Source organism: Heterodontus francisci, chromosome 2 (assembly GCF_036365525.1).
Source record: "Heterodontus francisci isolate sHetFra1 chromosome 2, sHetFra1.hap1, whole genome shotgun sequence".
In the NCBI taxonomy this organism is placed as follows: Eukaryota; Metazoa; Chordata; class Chondrichthyes; order Heterodontiformes; family Heterodontidae; genus Heterodontus; species Heterodontus francisci.
In genome coordinates this window covers 15,904,702-15,924,823 of record NC_090372.1, presented here as the reverse complement: position 1 = coordinate 15,924,823, position 20,122 = coordinate 15,904,702, and the positions used below count along the sequence as shown (strand labels likewise).

General features: G+C 40.4%; 1 protein-coding gene across 6 annotated transcripts in view; it reads left to right on the top strand.

Annotated features, from left to right (window-relative positions):
• cdv3 (carnitine deficiency-associated gene expressed in ventricle 3) overlaps positions 1–20,122 on the top strand; it is a 33,012-nt gene that overhangs the window by 11,547 nt on the left and 1,343 nt on the right. The window contains exons 4-5 of one of the 6 annotated variants that reach the window (XR_010977230.1): positions 1,613–1,772; positions 15,475–15,531. Coding sequence is in view for 5 of the 6 variants with exons in the window: in XM_068054785.1 (XP_067910886.1) it covers positions 1,613–1,772; positions 5,973–6,099 (287 nt within the window). In the remaining variant the exon portion in view is untranslated. The other 5 variants (XM_068054792.1, XM_068054802.1, XM_068054814.1 and 2 more) reach the window with 5 other exon arrangements.

Here is a 20,122-nt window from a genome sequence, read left to right as displayed (position 1 = left end):
TGGAGCAGGCTCAAGGGGCCGAATGGCCTATTTCTGCTTCTAGTTCGTATTAGAAATAAAGTGTGAAATGTTGCACTTCGCTGAATCTCTTGATTCCCTCTCTGGGAATGATGTACTTTGTTAAATGGCTGAAAGGGACTGAGAATCTTCTAGCAATGGCACTTTATAACCAGTTAGGAGGTGGGGCATGAGAACTACTCTAGGTACCTATCTCATTTCCTTTGTCCTCCAAATTCATTGAGATGAAAGTGTCATCTCAGCAGTAAGGCATGCAAGTTTGTAGCCAGGATGCAGCTTTAAAGCAGGGCTGTCCAACGCACTGAGCTAAATTGGGTTTGCAAGTGACTTTGAGCTGCAAAGCCCTGAAGGTTCGTTTTCCTACTAGTGTGCAAAGCTGATTTCAACTCTTAACCACCTGGTCTTGGAAAAGGTTTCTGCCCAAATGGTGGTTTTAGACCGGCGGCACAGACTTTTTGCACCAATTGAGAATTGGCCTTTATCAATCCTGCAGGTATTCGGGCTTGGCATTTCTGTTGCATTGTGCTTTTTTTAATAGCACAATTCAGCCGAAATTGGCATAACTGGCTCAAAAGATCCCAAACTTTTTACCTCAAATTGCCTTCTGCATAAAGTAAATTTCTGTGATCTTTTGTGCTAGTCTGTGCCAGAAGCAGGTCCTGCCCCCCACAACTGGCCACACCCCCAGGTAAATTAATCATCATTGGGAGTTTTTGCTAATTGTGCTCATTTGCAGGCCTTCGAGGAGGCCCTAAAAATGAAGCCAGGTTTTTTTAAGGCACAAGGAGACTAGTAGGTAAGATTTTGAAAAGTTTTGAATGTGAAAGGTTACTCGCAGGTGGTAAATTGACAGTGATTAAAAATGTTATTTAGGTCAGCCCATTTTCAGTTGTACTAATCAAACTTAACCAAGTTACCACAGTTAAATATATCAAGGAATATTTCTAAAACAATGTTTCTTTTTAAATTGTTTAAGTGCTGCCCAGTTGCACTAGTTCATGGCAAATTCTGCATTCTGATATGCAAATGAGTGAGTAGAAATTGCGGGTACTTTTCAAAATGGGTGCAGTTTGTGCCAGAATTGCCGAATGTGCTCAAAGCTGAAACTCTGCCGCCAGCCGTTTGAAGAACCGAGGTTGAAACTTCCAAGTTTTTCAAACATCAAGGAAGAGATTAAATTTTCGTGCATGCGGAGGATGACTCTGGAAGTTTTGAGTGCGGGGGGTATTTGATATTTTGTCCTGGGTAATACCATCAGTCTGCCCATCCAATTAGATCTCCTTTTGTTTACCCATGCCTGTTGCTTTCCGCCATTTTTTCCACACTGCTAATTGTTCCCTGAGTTAGGAAGGTAAGAAAAATAATTTCACAGGGCTCAGTGTTACTGTTGGGGCAGTTGAAGCGGTTGATTGTGACCCTAATTGTTTTCACTTCTGGGAAAATGCCTGGCCTTCCAAGCAGGCCCCCATGACAATATCATATGGTTAACCTGTTGTCTAATCCTGCAAGGATCAGTGTTATTTTGTTCATTGTAGAAGTGTTTAAACTGTTGTGCAAGTTATCTACAATTTGTCTAACACCAGTGTGGCTCCAGTTGCAGAAGTCCCAGAACCAAAACCATCTGGGGTGTATCGACCTCCTGCAGCCAGATCGGGTAATGTAAGAAGAACGCAATCACAAGGACCACCAGAGATTTTCAATGATGCACAGTTTCCATCCCTACAAGCTTCTGCAAAGCATGTAGAAACCAGAAAGTAAGCCTGGATATATTTCCCCAGATACTTGCCATTTTTGATGGGGGTGGTGGGGGAAAGTTTGTTGCCCTTTACTGAAAAATGCTGAATGTCTCATAATTTCTTAAGGTTCTTCATTTTCAGTTTTTTTTAAAACTCTGGTTCGTAAACCTGCTTATTCTGCCATTGCTACAGCGTTTTTATATTTGTGAATCTTGCAGCATTTGGTACTGCACCTTTCAGTTGAATATGAAGATGGTATTTGCCATGTTTTCTCTTGGTTCCTTTCCAGTACACTAGCAGCCATATACAAAATATTTAAACAACTTAAATGAAACTAAAAGTATTTTCCAAAATGCTATTTTAAGTGAGTCTGCTGTCCCAAAACATTCCTGTGGATGCTTAGCTAACCTAAGCAAGAATTGAAAACGAGATATAGTGCTTTAACAGGTCAGTGAGTAAATATGGTACCTGGTGCAGTACAGTCCATGCAGAGTCGGAACTTCCTGGCTCAATCTTTCGTTTGTTCTGAATCAGTCAGGGTAATGGGGGTAGGTAGGGGCCCTGAAGTTATTTCCGTGCCCTGTGATGATGAGAGGTCGGAGGGAGGAGAGAGAGAGAGAGAGAGAGAGAATCAGCTCCTGATGACTCTCCAGTATGTTCAAAAGTCTGCATGTAGGCATTGGATAAAAGTGGGATCAGGCAAAACTGTGACGCCCCTACTGTAAAGTAGCCTGCTGCTACTTATTTAGGGACATACTTGAATGCTAATTTAGGAGGATTACCAGAGGGCTGCCTCCACCACCATGTACATTATGAATTTTTGAGGTGGGGAGGATGAAGAACTGAAAATGAAGAACCATACATTTTCTTGTATAGTAAATCGAATTAAATTCATTGTATACGTCAGGCATTTTGATATTTTGCAGTTTACTTAAAAATATTTATATTTTTCAGTTGATCTGACTTACCTTCATTTGTACATCCTTATTTGTTCAATCTCCACATACAAAGAGGCTGCCACAGTTGGATTGTTTTGCCTTCTGTCATGAATTTCTGTATTTCACATTTTACCTATAGCACATCGGCTTTCATAATATGTCTGCTGTGCTCCTAGATCCAAAATGTTTGGGTACTTGGGGGAAAGATGCCCAATGCAGCTGCATTGCAAACAGTCTGCAGTTGATGGTCCTGGGTATGGCCTGTAGGCCCAAAGAATCTTAATGTGCATAGCTTGGCTTGAGGGTTTTTAAAAAATTAAAGACCTCCACTTGCAGCTTTGAGAGAAAAAGGGGAGAGCTTCCAGAAGCACTAACCGTTTCAAAGCAATTCTGAGCATGGTTGGTTGCATGGTACGTCTGGATGCCTGCCCATGAAAGGAAGGTGGGCCTCCTTTGGTGACTGAACAGGGTCACACCCCAATTCATGAACAGGAAAGGGAGGGCAGCGAGTGGCACAGCTTGTGGTCATACCTCTGCACCTCAGCAGTGGCTTATTATTTTGCCCAATACTGACAGTCTCCACTGGCAATTCTATCTGACAGTTTGTGAAAATGTGGGTACCTCAGAGATGTTTGGATCAAGAAGAACATCTGAGAAGGTTACACTTTCACCTAGATTTCTTAAAGGCTCAAAAGAGTAACCTTGGGACAGGCTGCTTAGGGCAAGTAGCCGTTAGCCCTAAAGGTACAGAAGCTTCTGCATTGCTTGGGCCAGGATCATGTGGGATGTTAGTTCTTTGGTTCTAAAAGAATAGTTTTGGATATGAGTCCGGAGCTCCTCCAGTCTGAAAGAAATATGTTGTATCTAGGAAACTAGGTCGTAGTGAAGCTAACTTAAGCTGTGTGCAGGAAGTAAATTATCAATAACAAGTTTTTCCTTTCAACCTTGTATCAGAACCCTATGATGTGCCTATGATGTCTTTTCTTTGTTGATTTTTATATTAAAACATATCTGAACAAATGGGTTTATGCAAGTGCCTATTCATGATGATGTGTAGGTGGTGATCCCAATAGATTGAGTATTCTGAAGTGGATTTGTTAACTGAGAAATCCACGTTGGGCCCAGGGCAGGGCCAAAAGATACTGGTTCCAGACTGATCTGGGCATATGTATGCTGGCAGTAAGGTTCCTTGAGTGGCAGAGCCTGAATCCATGAGCCACTCTATGGTCAGTGCTACATGCAGATCTTCAGAGCAGGTAGCAGATAAATTTTGTGTTCTATGCAAAATTATTGGGCCTATTGCAACTGCTTTTGCTGTGATCCCAGGATACACTTACCAGTCATCAGTTTGCCAAGAGGCATCCTAAAAGTTGTATTGGCTTTGAGACAAGGGTAGACTAATAGTCTGTCGGTACTCAGCCAGCTCTCATCATCCTAGAGGCTACTTTCTACTCAGCTTGCAACTTTGAAGATATGATGGCCCTGCTGCAAAAGCCATGGCGTAGAAACCAATTTGAACTTCGAGGTATCGACGAACACATCAAGACATTGGCTACGTCTCGCTCCTGACTCTTTAAGTTATTTCTTGGTGTTAAAGCTTTCATATTCTTTCTCCACATGGAGAAACCGTGGGTGTAGAAACCTTGAGCAGTTAAAAGAATGACTTGTACAGATGGACCTCATTTGAAAACCCAAATTCTTGAGGTGGAGTTAGTTGAAGATATCTCATGGCAACTTTACAGAACTTTAAGGCTACAGCGATCTTACTCCCCGTCCCAAGTCAAGTTTGCTTTCCAAAAAGTAAAAAAAAAAATCTATTGTGTGAAGAGATTATTGAATTGTTTGACATGCTGCAGATCGCTCGTGAGATCCAAGTAGTTCTATTGGAATTAAGTGCTGTTTGGCTCAGATGAGGGATGTATTAATCACATGCTGGCAGGATGCTTTTCAGATCATAAAGCCAGATGGGCTATGGTGTTCCTCACATCCTCCATTCATGGCTTAACTCGGAATCTATCTGGCTATGTAAAGTTTTCTGTCATCAATTGCTTGAAATTATTAGCATCATAAAAGTTAGGATTATCAAGTGGAAGTAATTTTATTTACTGGTGTCAGAATAGCAGAAGTAAACCTGGAGAGTTCTGGTCCTTAAGTATTTGTACTCTTCAGTTCAGTTGGGCTTCATCTGGCAATTGTTATCATCTGTTCTTAAATTTTAATATAGAGTGAAAGTTGTTTGGAAAATTAATTAATTTGTCTAACTCTTACCCACATTTGCCTGTTTTGCGCAAACTTAGATTGGGAAACTTGGAACCTGTAGTTTTGTGATCTTAAGTTCCTTGTGTTTAAGACTTCATTGCTTTGTCATAATTCAACTTAAGATTACTGTAGTTGAATTTGTATTCTGGTAATTTCTATTTTGCATTATTTGCTTGTAAAATAGGCCAGACCTGAAGGTTATGCTTGAAGTGGATTTACATTTGTCTGAATATGGTACCTAGTTTTCTTTGGCTCTGCAGAGTTGGTGTTTTGTTTAGGTGGGACATCTAGACTAGGCAGTTGTTTGGAAACAAAACATCATGCAATTGTATTGATGAGAGGATGTGGCCAGTTAGGCAGCAGAATACATTATGGTGTTTAACCAGTCTCTAGTTACCATGAGTCATTCTGCTTGTGTTGAGGCCACTATTGATGCAGTCTTCTAGACCGTACGTGAAATAATCATGAATCTTAACTAAAAGTCTTGTGTTTGGCTGAAATGGTAAGGTATAGAACTTCTAGCTTTTTGATGCCAGAGTAGAACAGAAATACATTAATTTGTTTGTGGAGGTTGAATGAAAGTGGAAGTGTTAGATTACCTGTTACAGGTAAGGTCTTTGTTCCCTGAATGTAGTTCAACCTCCATATACAAAGCTTCCTGTTCCCTACAATTTCTCCCTTTCCCACTCCCAGGGAACCTGGAATTTTTTTGTGTTTACTTTTTCTGTTACCTTCAGAACAACCTAACTACACTCTCAGAACTTGGGCTTTGTTCATATTTGGGTGGGAGAGCACCATATGGTCTGTTAAGTTATATGATGCCAAATTTTAAAAGGGGCAGTGTCCTGGTCGTTTTCCCTTATTGAATCACAGCCTATTCATTTTGTATGTGGTGGTTGAACTACATTCAAAGAATGAGGAGGACCATGCCTATGGTAGGTAATCTAACATTTGTTTGGTCACATTTTCTAGTTTTGCGTTTGAGCACTTGTCGAGCTGATCATGACTTATTTTTTCCCAGAGATAAAGAAATGGAAAAGACCTTTGAGATGGTGAAATACAAAAACAGAGCCAGAGAGGATGGTTCTAAAAGTCAGTCCGTTCAGCTAGAACTTGGCAACCAGTTTGCTGTTCTTGGGGAGCAGTAAATGTTGGTGCATATTTTACAGACTGGTGCTCTGTATTCCATCCCAGGTAACTAATCTACATGGAACCCATCTGTCTTCACCCCACAATGCCAGGAAATTTTTTAATTGAGCTGGTATAGGCTTCTGCGGACAAATGAGGCATCTGCAAGGCATCATGGGAATTTAAAAGCTTGAAGCACAATAACTGCTGTCATCTTCTCTGGACTGGAATTGATATAAGGGTTTGAATGAAGTGTCAGTCACTCTTGCAGCGACGTTTTTGGATAAAGATTAAAAATGCAGCCATTAAGTGGTCCATTTGTTTATAGTCCTGCTTCCTAGTTGAATGTTGAGCCTCTCAAAGGTGACTACCTCAGTTTGACAGAGAGAACTGTGGACACCATTTTGACTGTACCTCGTTTGCCACCTCAAGTTTGCTACCGTTTTTTTTAAAAAGGAGTATTACAACACTATAGTTGAACATGTCAATATTAAACTGCTAAATTCCTGGGAGCAGAGATAGAAATTGTGTATCAGTCTACAAATTGAATTTAAGAGACTGCACAACTTTAAGTGACCTTACCGTAAAATAAAAAGCTGTATGGCATCCATTAAAACATCTGCTTTTCAGGCTGGGGCTAAGTGGCTGCATGCAATGGCTTGGACTGCATTGCTTTCCTACATAAGATCATTCTCGGTGTGTATTTTTGATGGCAGTAACACAGCTGTAGTCTACTTCCCCACTGCAGCATCCTTCTCCAAATCTCCCTGATGCTAAGAGAATCATAGTTGGATCTAGGATGCACTTCATTCTTTGTAGCTTTTGTAAGTGGCATCATCAGTAAACCACACTGTCCTCAAATCTTCAACCTGCTAAGAACTGTAGGAAACTAGTGGTTACCAGCAGTTGAAACACCGACCTGGATCTGGGGAACTGAAAAGAGGGCTTTGCAACAGTGTTCCTATTAGAATTATTTGCATAATCTCACCTGAACTATCAATCTAGTGCTTGTTACATGTGACATTAATGATGACACTTGTCACTGAACCTCTGGAGGTTGAATTTAATTCATTCAATTTTTGTGTATTTATGTAATTAACTATTATGAAACCTTAACTGTGGGGTGGGGTAAATAAAGTTTAAGGTTACAGTTTTAAAAAAAAAACAGCTGTACAACTATTTATGAAGACTTTTTGGTACAGTATTTTCTTAAGGTTCTGTTTTTAAGACCACTTTTAAAATTGGGCATAAATAAGTGCATCTTAGGACCTGACCAGTTGCATTTTCAAATTTCCTTCCTTTTGGCTTGCAATAAAATTAATTCTCTGTTCAAGAACTAACAGCAACACTTTACTCAGAATAGGCGTTATTGGGTTGTTTTAAGATGCACATTTAGAACCTATTTTGTGCTTTACAAATAGAACAGCAGCTATTGTCTGAACATGTTTGAATCCTGGGCATGTATTATGGCTGTACTGGAGAAAACAAAAATGAAATAAATCAATAAAGCTGCAACATGTGAATATTTTTCTTTTCTTATAAAAGTTGATTCAGGTACTACCCGCACAGTATTTGGGTTAATGACATAAATTACTGCAGGCATTGATTGGGACATTCACTATTGGGTAGTGAGAGCTTTGGTTCAAAATATATATTTGTTACAATGGATAACACATTAATCTGATTTGAAAAATACAAATGCAGTATAAAGTAGACTTTTTGCGATGAGCTGATGCTAGAACAACTTAACTACAATGCATTGGTTACTATTAAGAATACTGCATACATCTAGTGGCAGAAGTTGGTATTGTACCAAGGACCTGATTTAATTTTCAAATCCTTCCATCACGAAGCCGAGGCATATTAAATTGTGGCTTTGCATCCAAAGTATTTTATTTTGCATTGCTTGTGAATTTATCAGATGGAAAAATCTTGTTCCAGCACTTTTATACTTAACCTCATACTATGGAGAGTGGGCTCTGAAATAAGTGTCTGTAGTTGCACAACTTTCTGTTATTGTCCTATAGACAGACATCATGCCATATTTTCTTTAATCCCTTTCCTCCCATTGTTGGGGATAGTTATAATGCAAGTGTATTCCCTGTGAGAAATATTGAAAAAGACTGGTTACTTTGTAAGTAGTTTCCAAAATTTGTTTTGGGTATTTTGAATTAATTTAACATTAAGGATCAGTAAGCCTTGCCTTGTGGCCAATACTCAGTCTAGTATCCAGTACATTTCTCTGTGTTCCAAACAACAAAATTTGACACTCTTATTTGGATGGGACAAAGAAAATAGGTTCTGCACAAATAAAGAAACTGAAATGCTGAAAATGCTCAGCTGGTCAATCACGATCTGTAGCAAATGGCAGTAAATCGGAACAGCAAAATGGAAAGAAAAAACACTGGCCCACTCCTACTAACTTAAAGTAACAATAGCAGCTGTTTTAAGATAAATCACCGTGGAGCAGTACCTGATGGGTTATAGGGGCTGAAGATTGATGAGCCTCCTGGGTCAGTTTATGCTGAGTCTTTAAAAAGCGCTCACTTGGGGTTTTGTATTGTTTTGCTCATCTTGGGCAAAAGGGGCATTCATGCAGTGGAAAGAGTGTGAAGAAGAAACTATCAAACAATGACCCTGAGTGTAAAGAGAATGAACTATGAGTAAGAGTAGAAGTTAAAGTTGTATGATAAAATGGGTTACAATTTGAGAAGAGCTTATCTGAGGTAGATAAAGCAATTGATGTAAGCCAAACCCAGAATGTTACTTAAAGTCAAACCAGTAGGACCAAAAGAATACATTTAAAGCTGGAATAAGATTTAGAGATATTGGGGGGGGGGGGGGGGAGGAAATCCTAACAGGTTGATAAATGTTTCACCTTATTTAGCAGATTCTTGGATAGAGGGTTTCAAAATCTAGTTGGGTGTTGAGCTGCAGTTGTAAGAGAGCAAAGTTCAATGGGCCAGCTGACCTTCCCCTGATCTTGGATGTTTTATATTCCTAAATATGGAAGGTGTTAACATATGCAAATCGTGTTCCATTTTAATTGAGATTACAGTAGCAAACGCCAATGTGGTGTTCACACTGATTCACTGAATGATTGTGAAATTTGAGATTCTTATATGAAAACCTCAAGCTGGTCTTAAGGTCTGCTGCTTGAAGGTGGCTACTGGAGCTAATTAATTTATAGTTTTAAAAACAAATCCATTGAGGAAAGCACCAACTTTAGAAGAGCAATACAAGAGGGATGGGCTAGATGAAACTCGTCTGGGGCAAGCCTTTGCTAGATTCTCAGCTGTACAGCTGCTGGTTGTTAGCTATTTATGCAGTTACATTTGACATACCTAAAATAGTTAAGTATACTACGCAGAAATGGTAGGCAACCATTATAGGGGCGCTGAAATCATCCTGCAGTCACATCTTATGACCCAATAATTTCCCAACACTTCTTTTCACTGGTTAACTACAATAAAATACTTTTGAAAGTCCAAGAATACTCCAAAAGAGTACAAGCTTTTTTTTTTATCACCACCATCTCGTAGACGAGGGGAATTCATTGCTAGACACATGGGCCCACTGAACTTGGCCTCAAATACTTAGCAAGTTGGAACTCGTACTGTGGCTGACTCCAATATTTCTGGACCCCAAATACAGAACTTACTGGTTTGATTGAGCACGGTACAGTACTGAAATATAGATGCACAAGCCAGGCATTTATGCCTATATTTGTTTGAGACTGGACATGGATGCAGAAAGCTAAAAAGTTGTATTGACAATCCAGCTTCCAGTGAGCAAACCATCCAACAGGAGGCTTGTCCAACTCACCACTTCACTGCACAAAAAGTTCAACTGTGTGGATATCAGAAGGATGTTCCAGGTGTAAAGCTCAGGTGAGATCACTCTTAGTTGTGCTAATAAGCCTAATTTCTGGAGAGCCTGAAATATGGACAGTAACCATTTTTGCACTAGCTGAGTGGATCCATTTCGGCTGAAGATATAATTTGAAAAGATTAATCTGTTTTGTGCTACTTGTCTCTAAAGCCTGTTTTCTATTTTATGGTTTGTACAGAAGTCTCTTTCCTGACCATACCTCTTCCTCATTTAGCTTTGAAAATTTATGGATCCTTGTTTCATGTGGCTTTGGTAAGAGAGCGGGCTTTTATTGTTGCTAACACATTTAGAAGGATAAACTGAAAATTGGTCAGGTAAAACTGAGGAAAGCAGAACTGCATTGGAAGTTTTCTTTGATTTTTGCAGTACTATTGCAAGTGGACAGTATCTAAAAAGTTCTTTTGGATATGGTAAGAGAAGGCCATTTTCAGAAAGGTTTATTTTAAACTGTTACACTTGATTTTATTGGATTCTGAAAGTCTTCAACTTTACTGAACACATTGGTGCACATTCTTGCACTTTATAAACCATTGCTTGTAGCAAGTGTGTTGACAACATTTGGGTTTCTTTGCATAACTGCTTGCATTGGGAGCGGAGCAGTACAGTGATTGGGTTTTGATATTTGGTCTTAGGTTTGGGAAGTTGCTCAGTTTTGGAGCAGGAGTTGTGCATATCAATAGTTCAGCTAATTGGTGTCATTACCCTTTTAGGGTGGATTGTTGTGCTCAGGGCAGTTTGTGTTGAGTATCAAAAATTGGGACCACACTGCTTGGTATTTTCTGAGTTCCAGGCAGAAGCCAAACATCACTTGCTGTGATTCAAATGCCCCATTCTTAGTTATGGGAGGACTCCAGTTCCAAAGTGGGGGAATAAATTAATTACTAGCTCCCTTGAAAATACACCTTGCAGCTATTAATATTGATGCTAGCCTATTCAATGCAGGGAGCTGTCATTCCAATGGGCAAGCACAACTAGCACTGAGCTGAGTCCTTGGGATTGTGAGGCTACTCAAGTTCCTAGGGATCTGCAGATTGCTCGCCAGAAAGAAGGGTATGACTGGAATGTGTCGAGGAGAGAGCCTTTCTGGGAAAGGCAGCAATAAAACTTGTGGCGTTTGGGTACAATATGTAGGAAGATAAATTTGTAGATGGCTTTTGGAAAGTGGAAGGAAAGTTCCAAGCTACGGGCCCGCACTGAAGTGATGGTCATACAGGGAAGTGAACTTTGCCAACTAACTGGTTAAATTTAGCACAATTTGGTCTTCATGCAGCAGCTGACCTGATCCCCTTTTTATGCAAGATGCTGCATCTGCCAGAGGTGAGTCCTCCTAGGAGCTCCCCATCATGCCAGATTGCCAAAATCACTTGGTCTGGGCTGCTCGTTAAGGTCAAGTGTCTCATCTTGTTTTGGGACCTAGAGGTGTTTGAGATGTATTTCCAGTCTTTTACATATCCATTGGAACATGGCGATGCAACAGCTAGGTCATGGAATTCAGCAACAGAAGTAGATTGCAACCCTGTGTTCAGCCTCCTACATCGACGGGATGCACCACTGATCCCAGCTTCCCTGCACCCCTATTGTATGGCTGCCAGCATCCCCACACCAACTACCCGTTTGCTGTGACTGTAGAACCTCTAGTGATATGTCCTCATAGTATAGGTGGGAGGGACTGAACACTAACTATCCTATATGCTGACAACATGCACAATGTAACTCAACAAGCCCACTTCCCAACATTTTTGAAAGCATCGCAGAATTTAGATTCCCCTTGATATTACAAACTGAAATACACTAAAACAGAAGGCAAGTCCCTGCAGAAACATGGACATTTTGCCCGTTTGCATGGCCAGGGATTGGCTTTAAATGACTTGGCATATTTTTGTGTAAAATGCTCAACTTGTACGAAAGGAACTGCTCCCTGATGCATATGTTTAAAACTAGAATTACCTGTTATCCCAAAATCAGCTGTTGACAACTCCCTGACTGAGAATAGGAAAGGCAACTTTTCTCTTACAATGCCTCTCTGTTCATCCGAGATGTACATTTGCAAATGACCATGGGTGACCGCTTATGGATTTTTCCGTTCTTCCCTTTCATTGGAAAGCCACTTTGACTCCCCTTTGGGTTGTTTGAGATTGGAGCTTGCTCTATGAAGAATTGTAGAAACAAATCCAATAACTATTTATATAGCTCCCCATGCACACTTTTTCCTCTCTTAGAGACAGAAGTTTGTGTAAAGGACCACATAAGAACAGGTGTGGATCATTCAGTGCCTTGAGCTTTTCCAGCACTCAGATCATGATAATCTGTATCTCAACTCCATTTACCTGCCTCTATATTCCTTAATACTCAAATAAAAAAAACCCTGTCAATCCTGGTGATGAAAATTTCATTTGATCCAGCATTCACAGCCTTTCTGGGGAGAGAATTCCAGACTTCCACTATCATTTTCTGTGGAAAAAGTGCTCCTGATTTCATTCCTTAATAGCCTGGCTCTAATTTTTGAGATTATGCGTTGTTCTTGATTTTCTCACTAGAAAAAATGGCTTCCCCGTATCAACCCTCTGACATTCTTTTATATTTTAAACACCTCAATTAACATTGCAATTTCCCCACCATGTATACGTTCTAACTAGAAAGCTGGCTGCCTTTAAAAATTTACTGATGATCTCTGGCACACATGTTGATGAAATAGATCTTGCAGAGATCTAGATGACCCTTAAACTATTCTCTTGTTCCTGTTGTGCTCTGTACAATTGGGAAGATGCTTTATACAATATCTTACATTCTGATACGACTGGACTTAAGTTAAAATAATTTATTTTCTGTAGCAAATTAAAGGATTCAAGTGAACTGTGATGCCAATTTTTATAAGCCTAACTTAAATATGTATTTTTAATGAACAGAAAATAAAAGCCTATCATTGCAAGAAGAAAGATTATTTGTCTTTCATGTAGGTGCAGCAAGCAGTTTGGAATGCAAATGTTATGTTGGTCTTTATTCCAAGAGAATTTGAGTACAGGAGTAAAGATGTCTTGCTGAAATTGTATACAGTCTTGTTGAGACTGCACCTGGAATATTGTGTACAGTTTCGGTCTCCTTACCTAAGGAAGGATATACTTGCCATTGAGGGAGTGCAAAGACGGTTCACCAGACTAATTCCTGGGATGGTGGGATTGTCTTATGAGGAGAGATTGAGGAGATGGGGCCTGTATTATCTAGAGTTTATAAACATACATTGAAACATACAAAATTCTCACATGGCTTGACAGGGTAGATGCAGGAAGGATGTTTCCCCTGGCTGGGGACAGTCTGGAACCAAGAGTCACAGTCTCAGAATAAGAGGTGGACTATTTAGGACTGAGATGGGAAGGAATTTCTTCACTCAGAGGGTGGTGAATCTTTGGAATTCTCTACCCCAGAGGGCTGTGGAGGCTCAGTCATACAGTATGTTCAAGATCGAGATCGATAGATTTGTAGATATTAAAGCCATCAAGGGATATGGGGATAGTATGGGAAAATGGCATTGAGGTAGAAGATCAGCCATAATCTAGTTACAGAGTCTCCAAGACCCTGAATGCCCTACTCCTGCTCCTATGTTCCGACACATCCACAGGACATCCCAAACTACATCACTACTAATGTATTAATTTTGAACTACACTCATTGTTATGTAAGCAAACCTGGCACTCAATCTGTGTGGCCAGGTTCCACAAACAGCAGAGGTGAATGACTAGTTTCTTTGTGTGATGTTGGCTGAGGGATAAATGTTGGCCAGAAGAGTGAAATTTGTATTGAAATCTTTAACATCCACTCCAACAGGCAGCAAACTCAATTTTAAAATCAAACCTCGATAGATAGTACATCCAGCGATGGAGCACTCCTTGAATACCGTACTGAAGACAGCCTAGATGAAAAGAAATAACTGCTGTGTTTTCACCCCTCCTCCCAAAATGACTCTATCGTCAAGTTACAAGATCATTCCTGCTTTTACGAGCATTGAAGACAGAAAAATAATGGTCCCTGCCAGCCTTTTCCTCTTGTAAAACATTCCATACGCATTTGCAAAGCATTTAAGTTTCTACGGGTATCAAGAACCTAGTAAAAGTGTTAAAGGGGAGTAATCTTGGTAATGCATCATCCCTTGTGGAGTTGTGGTTCTTTGACCTCGAATTGAACGGGACTGCACCAACCTCTCTTACCTCCAGATTAGATCTAAGCAATTTTCCTTAACTTGGAGGCTAACTGCAAAACTGTCAGTTTGACACCATGAGGTTTATAGGGGCTTATTACCTCTAGCATAAACTGCCTATTCAAAAGTCTTTGCAAATGGAACATGTAAATTGTTGGATTAATCCTAATTCAGCTGTTTTGAAATACTTCCAAAGTTCTTGTCTTGGTGCTCAAATTAGTTTTGTTGCTTTTGAGATGATGCCTATAAAATCATTCTATCTTCCTGCTTATGAGGAAATGAGAAAGAAATAAAGGAGCGATTCTGCTCAGAAATCCTCTCCAGAAGTTCATGGTTTGAAAGTGCAGCACATACATCCAGCTTGGAGCTTCTTAATTTTTCAATTTAAAGGTTTGCAAGTTTCTCATTATCTGATGCATGGTTCAACATCTGTGATTGAGCAAGTGCTGCCTTTGACCTCAGAGACAGCAGGAGTCACAATCACTGCTACACATGAAGACAATTTCCATACTTGCCACTGTGAAGCTGTGAGACGTTTGCTCTGAGGAGAAACTGGGACCAGATTGCAAGTAGGAATAATAGAGACTGGAATTTAATTGACAATAACTTTAAATAATAGCCACTGGGATCTGGCTTTGATCTAGTCTGTACTTATTGGGGTTTGCCTTTGTTTTGTTTTTTGTACACAGATGCAATACTGTTTTTCCATTTGGACAGTCTGAACAGAAGAGCATAATTTTCTTGAGCTTTAAGGACTAGAACTATATCGACTGTATCTTTCCCAGGGCCAGCTTTTGAGGGAGATATTTAGTGACTGACCCTGACTGGGTTTCTGTATTCCAATGCAACTGTAGAATAATCAAATATGATGTTCAGAATCTCATCTCAGATACGTGCTTCCAGGGAACTGACAACAGCCTCTTAATGCCGTTGGCTTTTTGACTGGCTGCCCTGTTGCTGAAAAAGACTTTCTTGTAGGTAGAATCTTCCATGTGGGAAACAAATGAGCAAACCAGTTTGTAAGTGGACAGCAGATAACTGTTATGTGTTCAAAATTATTCTTTTAAAAGTTATTCCAGCACATAAGAAGTGCCCCACCCTCCTTTGCCTTTTCACAGAATCTAGCAGTGTTTTAAATACACCGTATTCTCACTCATCTTGTTTATTTGATACTACGTGCCACCTCTGGAAGAGAAAATGTAATAGTTACACATCTGTTATGAGAAAGGATGACCTGTGTGAAGAGATTACATTGCCTGACTTACTTGTTTTTCCTTCCTTTTTGTTTCACCGCATCCTTTCCCAAATTGAGATCTTAGGCTAATCCTGAAGTACGTGGAGGCTTAATTTGAAGAAAGACCTTACCAAGGTAGGTAACATATGTACCTGGAATCTTAGATATAGTAATTCCTGAGCGAGATCCACTTTGGGATATGATTTTATATATATATATATATATATAACACTTTATGGGGACAGGAGTGGAATTATTTAAAGTTTATAGATCAGGTGGAAATATTTGTGATAACATTTGGTAGATGTGTGTACTGACCAAGCAGTTAGTGTGCAAATATCTAATGTATATGATGTGTGTTTCACATCTAACCAAGCATTCCTCTAGCAGAATGAGCTGTGACCAAAGATGGTTATTGCTGTATTATGCAATTGCAGAATCTGTGGGGGTGACTAACCTAAGCCGCCTAGGTTTTCTTAAGTATTTGTTTATGTTGTGGTCTATTCACTGAACAGAATGAAATTACTAAGCACTTGGGAAAAAAACCTTAATTAATCAAGGCCATTCAACAGTGGGTTCTAAAAGATGGGTTACATTTGATGAACATTATAAAATTCTTTGTAACAGAATTCTTTGAACAATAAAGAGAGATAAAAGAAATGCAATAGATGTGGTTCATGTGGATTTTCAAAAAACATTTAAGGTATAACAATGAGGAATGATGGAGAATATGGCATGGATAGAGATAGCTAAAGAGCACACACATCGTTTGAGTAAAAGTTAGGGCGGCACAGTGGCGCAGTGGTTAGCACCGCAGCCTCACAGCTCCAGCGACCTGGGTTCAATTCTGGGTACTGCCTGTGTAGAGTTTGTAAGTTCTCCCTGTGTCTGCGTCGGTTTCCTCCAGGTGCTCCGGTTTCCTCCCATAGCCAAAAGACTTGCAGGTTGATAGGTAAATTGGCCATTATAAATTGCCCCTAGTATAGGTAGGTGGTAGGGGAATATAGGGACAGGTGAGGATGTGGTAGGAATATGGGATTAGTGTAGGATTAGTATAAATGGGTGGTTAATGGTCGGCACAGACTCGGTGGGCTGAAGGGCCTGTTTCAGTGCTGTATCTCTAAATAAGTTTCTTGGACTGGAAAGATGTGACAAGTGCCATTTCACAGGCGTAAAAATCTGAACATAAGAATTGAGAGAATCACACTGAAATGTATTGATTATCGCAATGCAAAGTGGATTGTGATGGACTGTAGGAAGACACAAACAGGCTAGTAGGATGGGCTGATAAATGGCAGATGCATTTCAATTCAAAAAATGGAAATCAGAATAGGTAAATAGAATAGAGGTGTCTTGGTATGTTGATACACAGGCCATTAAAAGTGACAGTGGAACCTTAACTTGTATTTAAAACATCCCAAGACACTTCACAGAAGCAATTATCAAACAAAATTGACACCAGGCCACATGAGAAATTAGGACAGGCGATCAAAATCTTGGTCAAAGAGGTAGGTTTGAAGGACAGAATGCAGAGAGGCTTAGGGTCTAGGTAGCTGAAAGGACAGCGACCAATGGTGCAGCAAAGAAAATTAGTGCGTGCAAGAGGCATGCATTGGAGGAACATAGCAATCTGAGGGTTGGGCTGGAGGACAGATTAGAGATTGAGTGGGATGAAGCCAAGGAGGGATTTGGAAACAAGGAAGAGAATTTTAAATTTGAGGCGCTGTCAGACTGGGTGCCAATGTACGTCAGCAAGCAGTGCTAATAGGTGAACGGAAATTGAGAATTGCTATATCTAGGATATAGGCAGCAGAGTAGTGCAAGTAGTTAAAGCCATGTAACAGTAATGTTGAACTTGGACAAGGCCTTAAGCAAGCCAGTGTAGGAAGATTCAGACACTGCAACATCAGCACGTGCATAGCTGCTACAACTTAACGTGTTCCCTAATCTGTATGGGAAGTATTATGAAGAGGCAAGAAAGATGTCTAGGGGTCCTTCTCAGCCTTCACCTGGTCTTACGTAACAGGGTTTAATTTTAAACTGTTTTTAGCTCCCGCCTTGGTGAATCCTTGTTCACCGCTTTCTCATTATAAGGCAAAGAAACCAGCACAAGCAGGCTTTCTTAGGTTTAAAGAAAAGTTGAAATTTATTAAACTTAAACTCTAATTTGGTTACTGCCTACGGATGCAGGACATGCCCACGCTAGCATGCCAATGCGATACACACATGCAAATAGAGACAGAAAAGGGCAGAAGAAAATGGAAAAGTTTGAGGCAGTATCTGAAGAATTTTTGTTACGGTTCTTCGAGCTCACTGTAGAGTCCTTGATTGCAGGTAGATCTTACTTTTCGTTGGGGCCCAGTATTATTCTTAAACCTTGTTCGCTGTAGGAGACTTTTCTCTCTTGGGGTTCATGTGTCTTCAGTGCATTTAGAGGCTTGTGAGAAAGAGATGGGAGCAGACAGGAGAGAGACCTTCTCAGTCCAGGAGCAAACAGATGCTCTCCTTCAACTCTATGTGGCCAGTTGAAAAGAAAACCCTGGAACAGCTAGGTGGTTATGTGACCAGCTGGTCTAACCAGTCCTGGCCCTGGTGGATTGTATCCTACTTAGCAGGCCCTGGAATGTGCTGCCTCACCTTCGATGTCTGTTAGTACGTAAATTTTTTTTCCAATCACGGCTGATCTGTTTAACAAGTCATTTCCTTGCCTCAACAACAGTTAAAAATCAACGTTCGTGACAAAATTGATGTGCCGCATTCTTGGCAGATGGGGGCCTAGCATGACGAGAAGAAAATGTAAACATTGGAATTTTTTTTAAAATCGGAGGTTGAGGGGTCAGGCTGCTTATAGCCAGACTAAAATGGCATACAACTGTGAAGTGGTGCAATTTAGTAAGAAGAATAGGGAGGCCATATACTCCTCGGAAAATAAGAGTCTAAATGGGTTAGAGGAACAAAGGGATCTAGGGGTACAGGTACACAAATCCATGAAATTAGCAACACAGATTAATAACACCATATCAAAAAAAAAGCACTGGTGTTCATTTCCAGAGGGATAGAATTGAAAAGCAGAGAGGTTACGATACACATTCCAAAGGGGTTGCAGGAGCAGAGGGACCTAGATGTATATGTGTATGTCATTGAAGGTGGCAGGCCAGGTTGAGAGAGCAGTTAATAAAGCATATAGTATCCTGGGCTTTATTAAGTGGCATAGAGTACAGGAGCAAGGAAGTTATGTTGAACTTGTATAAGTTCAGCCCCAGCTGGAGTATTGCATCCAGTTCTGGGTGCCGCACTTTAGAAAAGACGTGAGGGCATTGGAGAGAGTAAAGATTCATGAGAATGGTTGCAGGGATGAGGAACTTCAGTTATAAAGATAGATTGGAGAAGTTAGGACTGTTCTCCTTGAAGAGAAGGCTGAGAGGTGAATTGATAAAGGTATTCAAAATCATGAGGGATCTGGACAGAGTAGATAGAGAGAAACTGTTCCCAGTCGTGAAAGGATTGAGAACAAGAGGGCACAGATTTAAAGTATTTGGTAAGAGAAGCAAAAGTGACATAAGGAAAAACTTTTTCACGCAGCGAGTGGTTCAGGTCTGGAATGCACTGCCTGAGAGTTTGGTGGAGGCAGGTTCAATTGAAGCATTCAAAAGGGAATTAGACTGTTATATGAAAAGGAAGAATGTGCAGGGTTATGGGGAGAAGGTGGGGGAATGGAACTGTGAATTGCTCTTTCGGAGAGCTAGTGCAGACGCGATGGGCCTACTTCTGCGCTGTAACGATTCTGTGGCATATAGAACCTTGATTAGGCCACACTTAAGGTACAGTTTTGGCCTCCATGTTGCAACAAGGATATAGAAGCACTGCAGAAAGGGCAAAAAAGATTTACAAGAGTGATACCAGAATGAGAGGTTACACCTGCCAGGAAAGATTGAATGGGCTGGGGCTCTTTTCTCTCAAAAAAAAAAGCCAGAGGGGGTGAGCCGATTAAGATTATGAAAGCATTTGTAAGGGGCTGTATGACCTACTCTGGCTCCTGTTTCTTCTGTTTGACAGGGTAAATATAGAGAAAATATTTCCAGTTGTGAGGAGTCCAAGACTAGGGGCCATAATTATAAGATAGTTACCAATAAATCCAATAGAGAATTGAGAAAGTTCTTTATCCAGAGAGTGGTTAGAATGCAGAACTCATTATCACAAGGAGTAGTTGAGACGAATAGCATAGATACATTTAAAGCATAAGCTAGATAAACACGAGAAAGAAAGGAATAGAAGATAGTGTTGATAGAGTTAGATGAAGAGGAGTGGAAGGAAGCTCATGTGGACCATGAACCAATTGAGCCAAATGGCCTGTTTCGTGCTGCAAATTCTATGTAACTTGACAGCCAGCGGTGCTGATTGCAGCCATTTATATTAGCTAGTGGGAGTGTTTTACCCCCAAAGGCCTCCTTTATATATTAAATGTCACATTCGACAGCAAATAAGATATGCTGCATGCCAATTAGTGTGCAAACTTCTGATTAGAGAAGTGCATGGGGTTTGGCTTCACAATAATACTAAACTTGTAGAACATAAACTTGCTATCAAGAGCTGCACAGACTCTGCAGCAAAGCAGACTGAAGTTCCCTTCACCAGGGAGACCCGGTCCTACTCACTCTGGCCAGGTCAGACTCTCCGTTTGAATGCAATTTGAATTCAGACCAACCTCAAAGCTTCACACGACTGC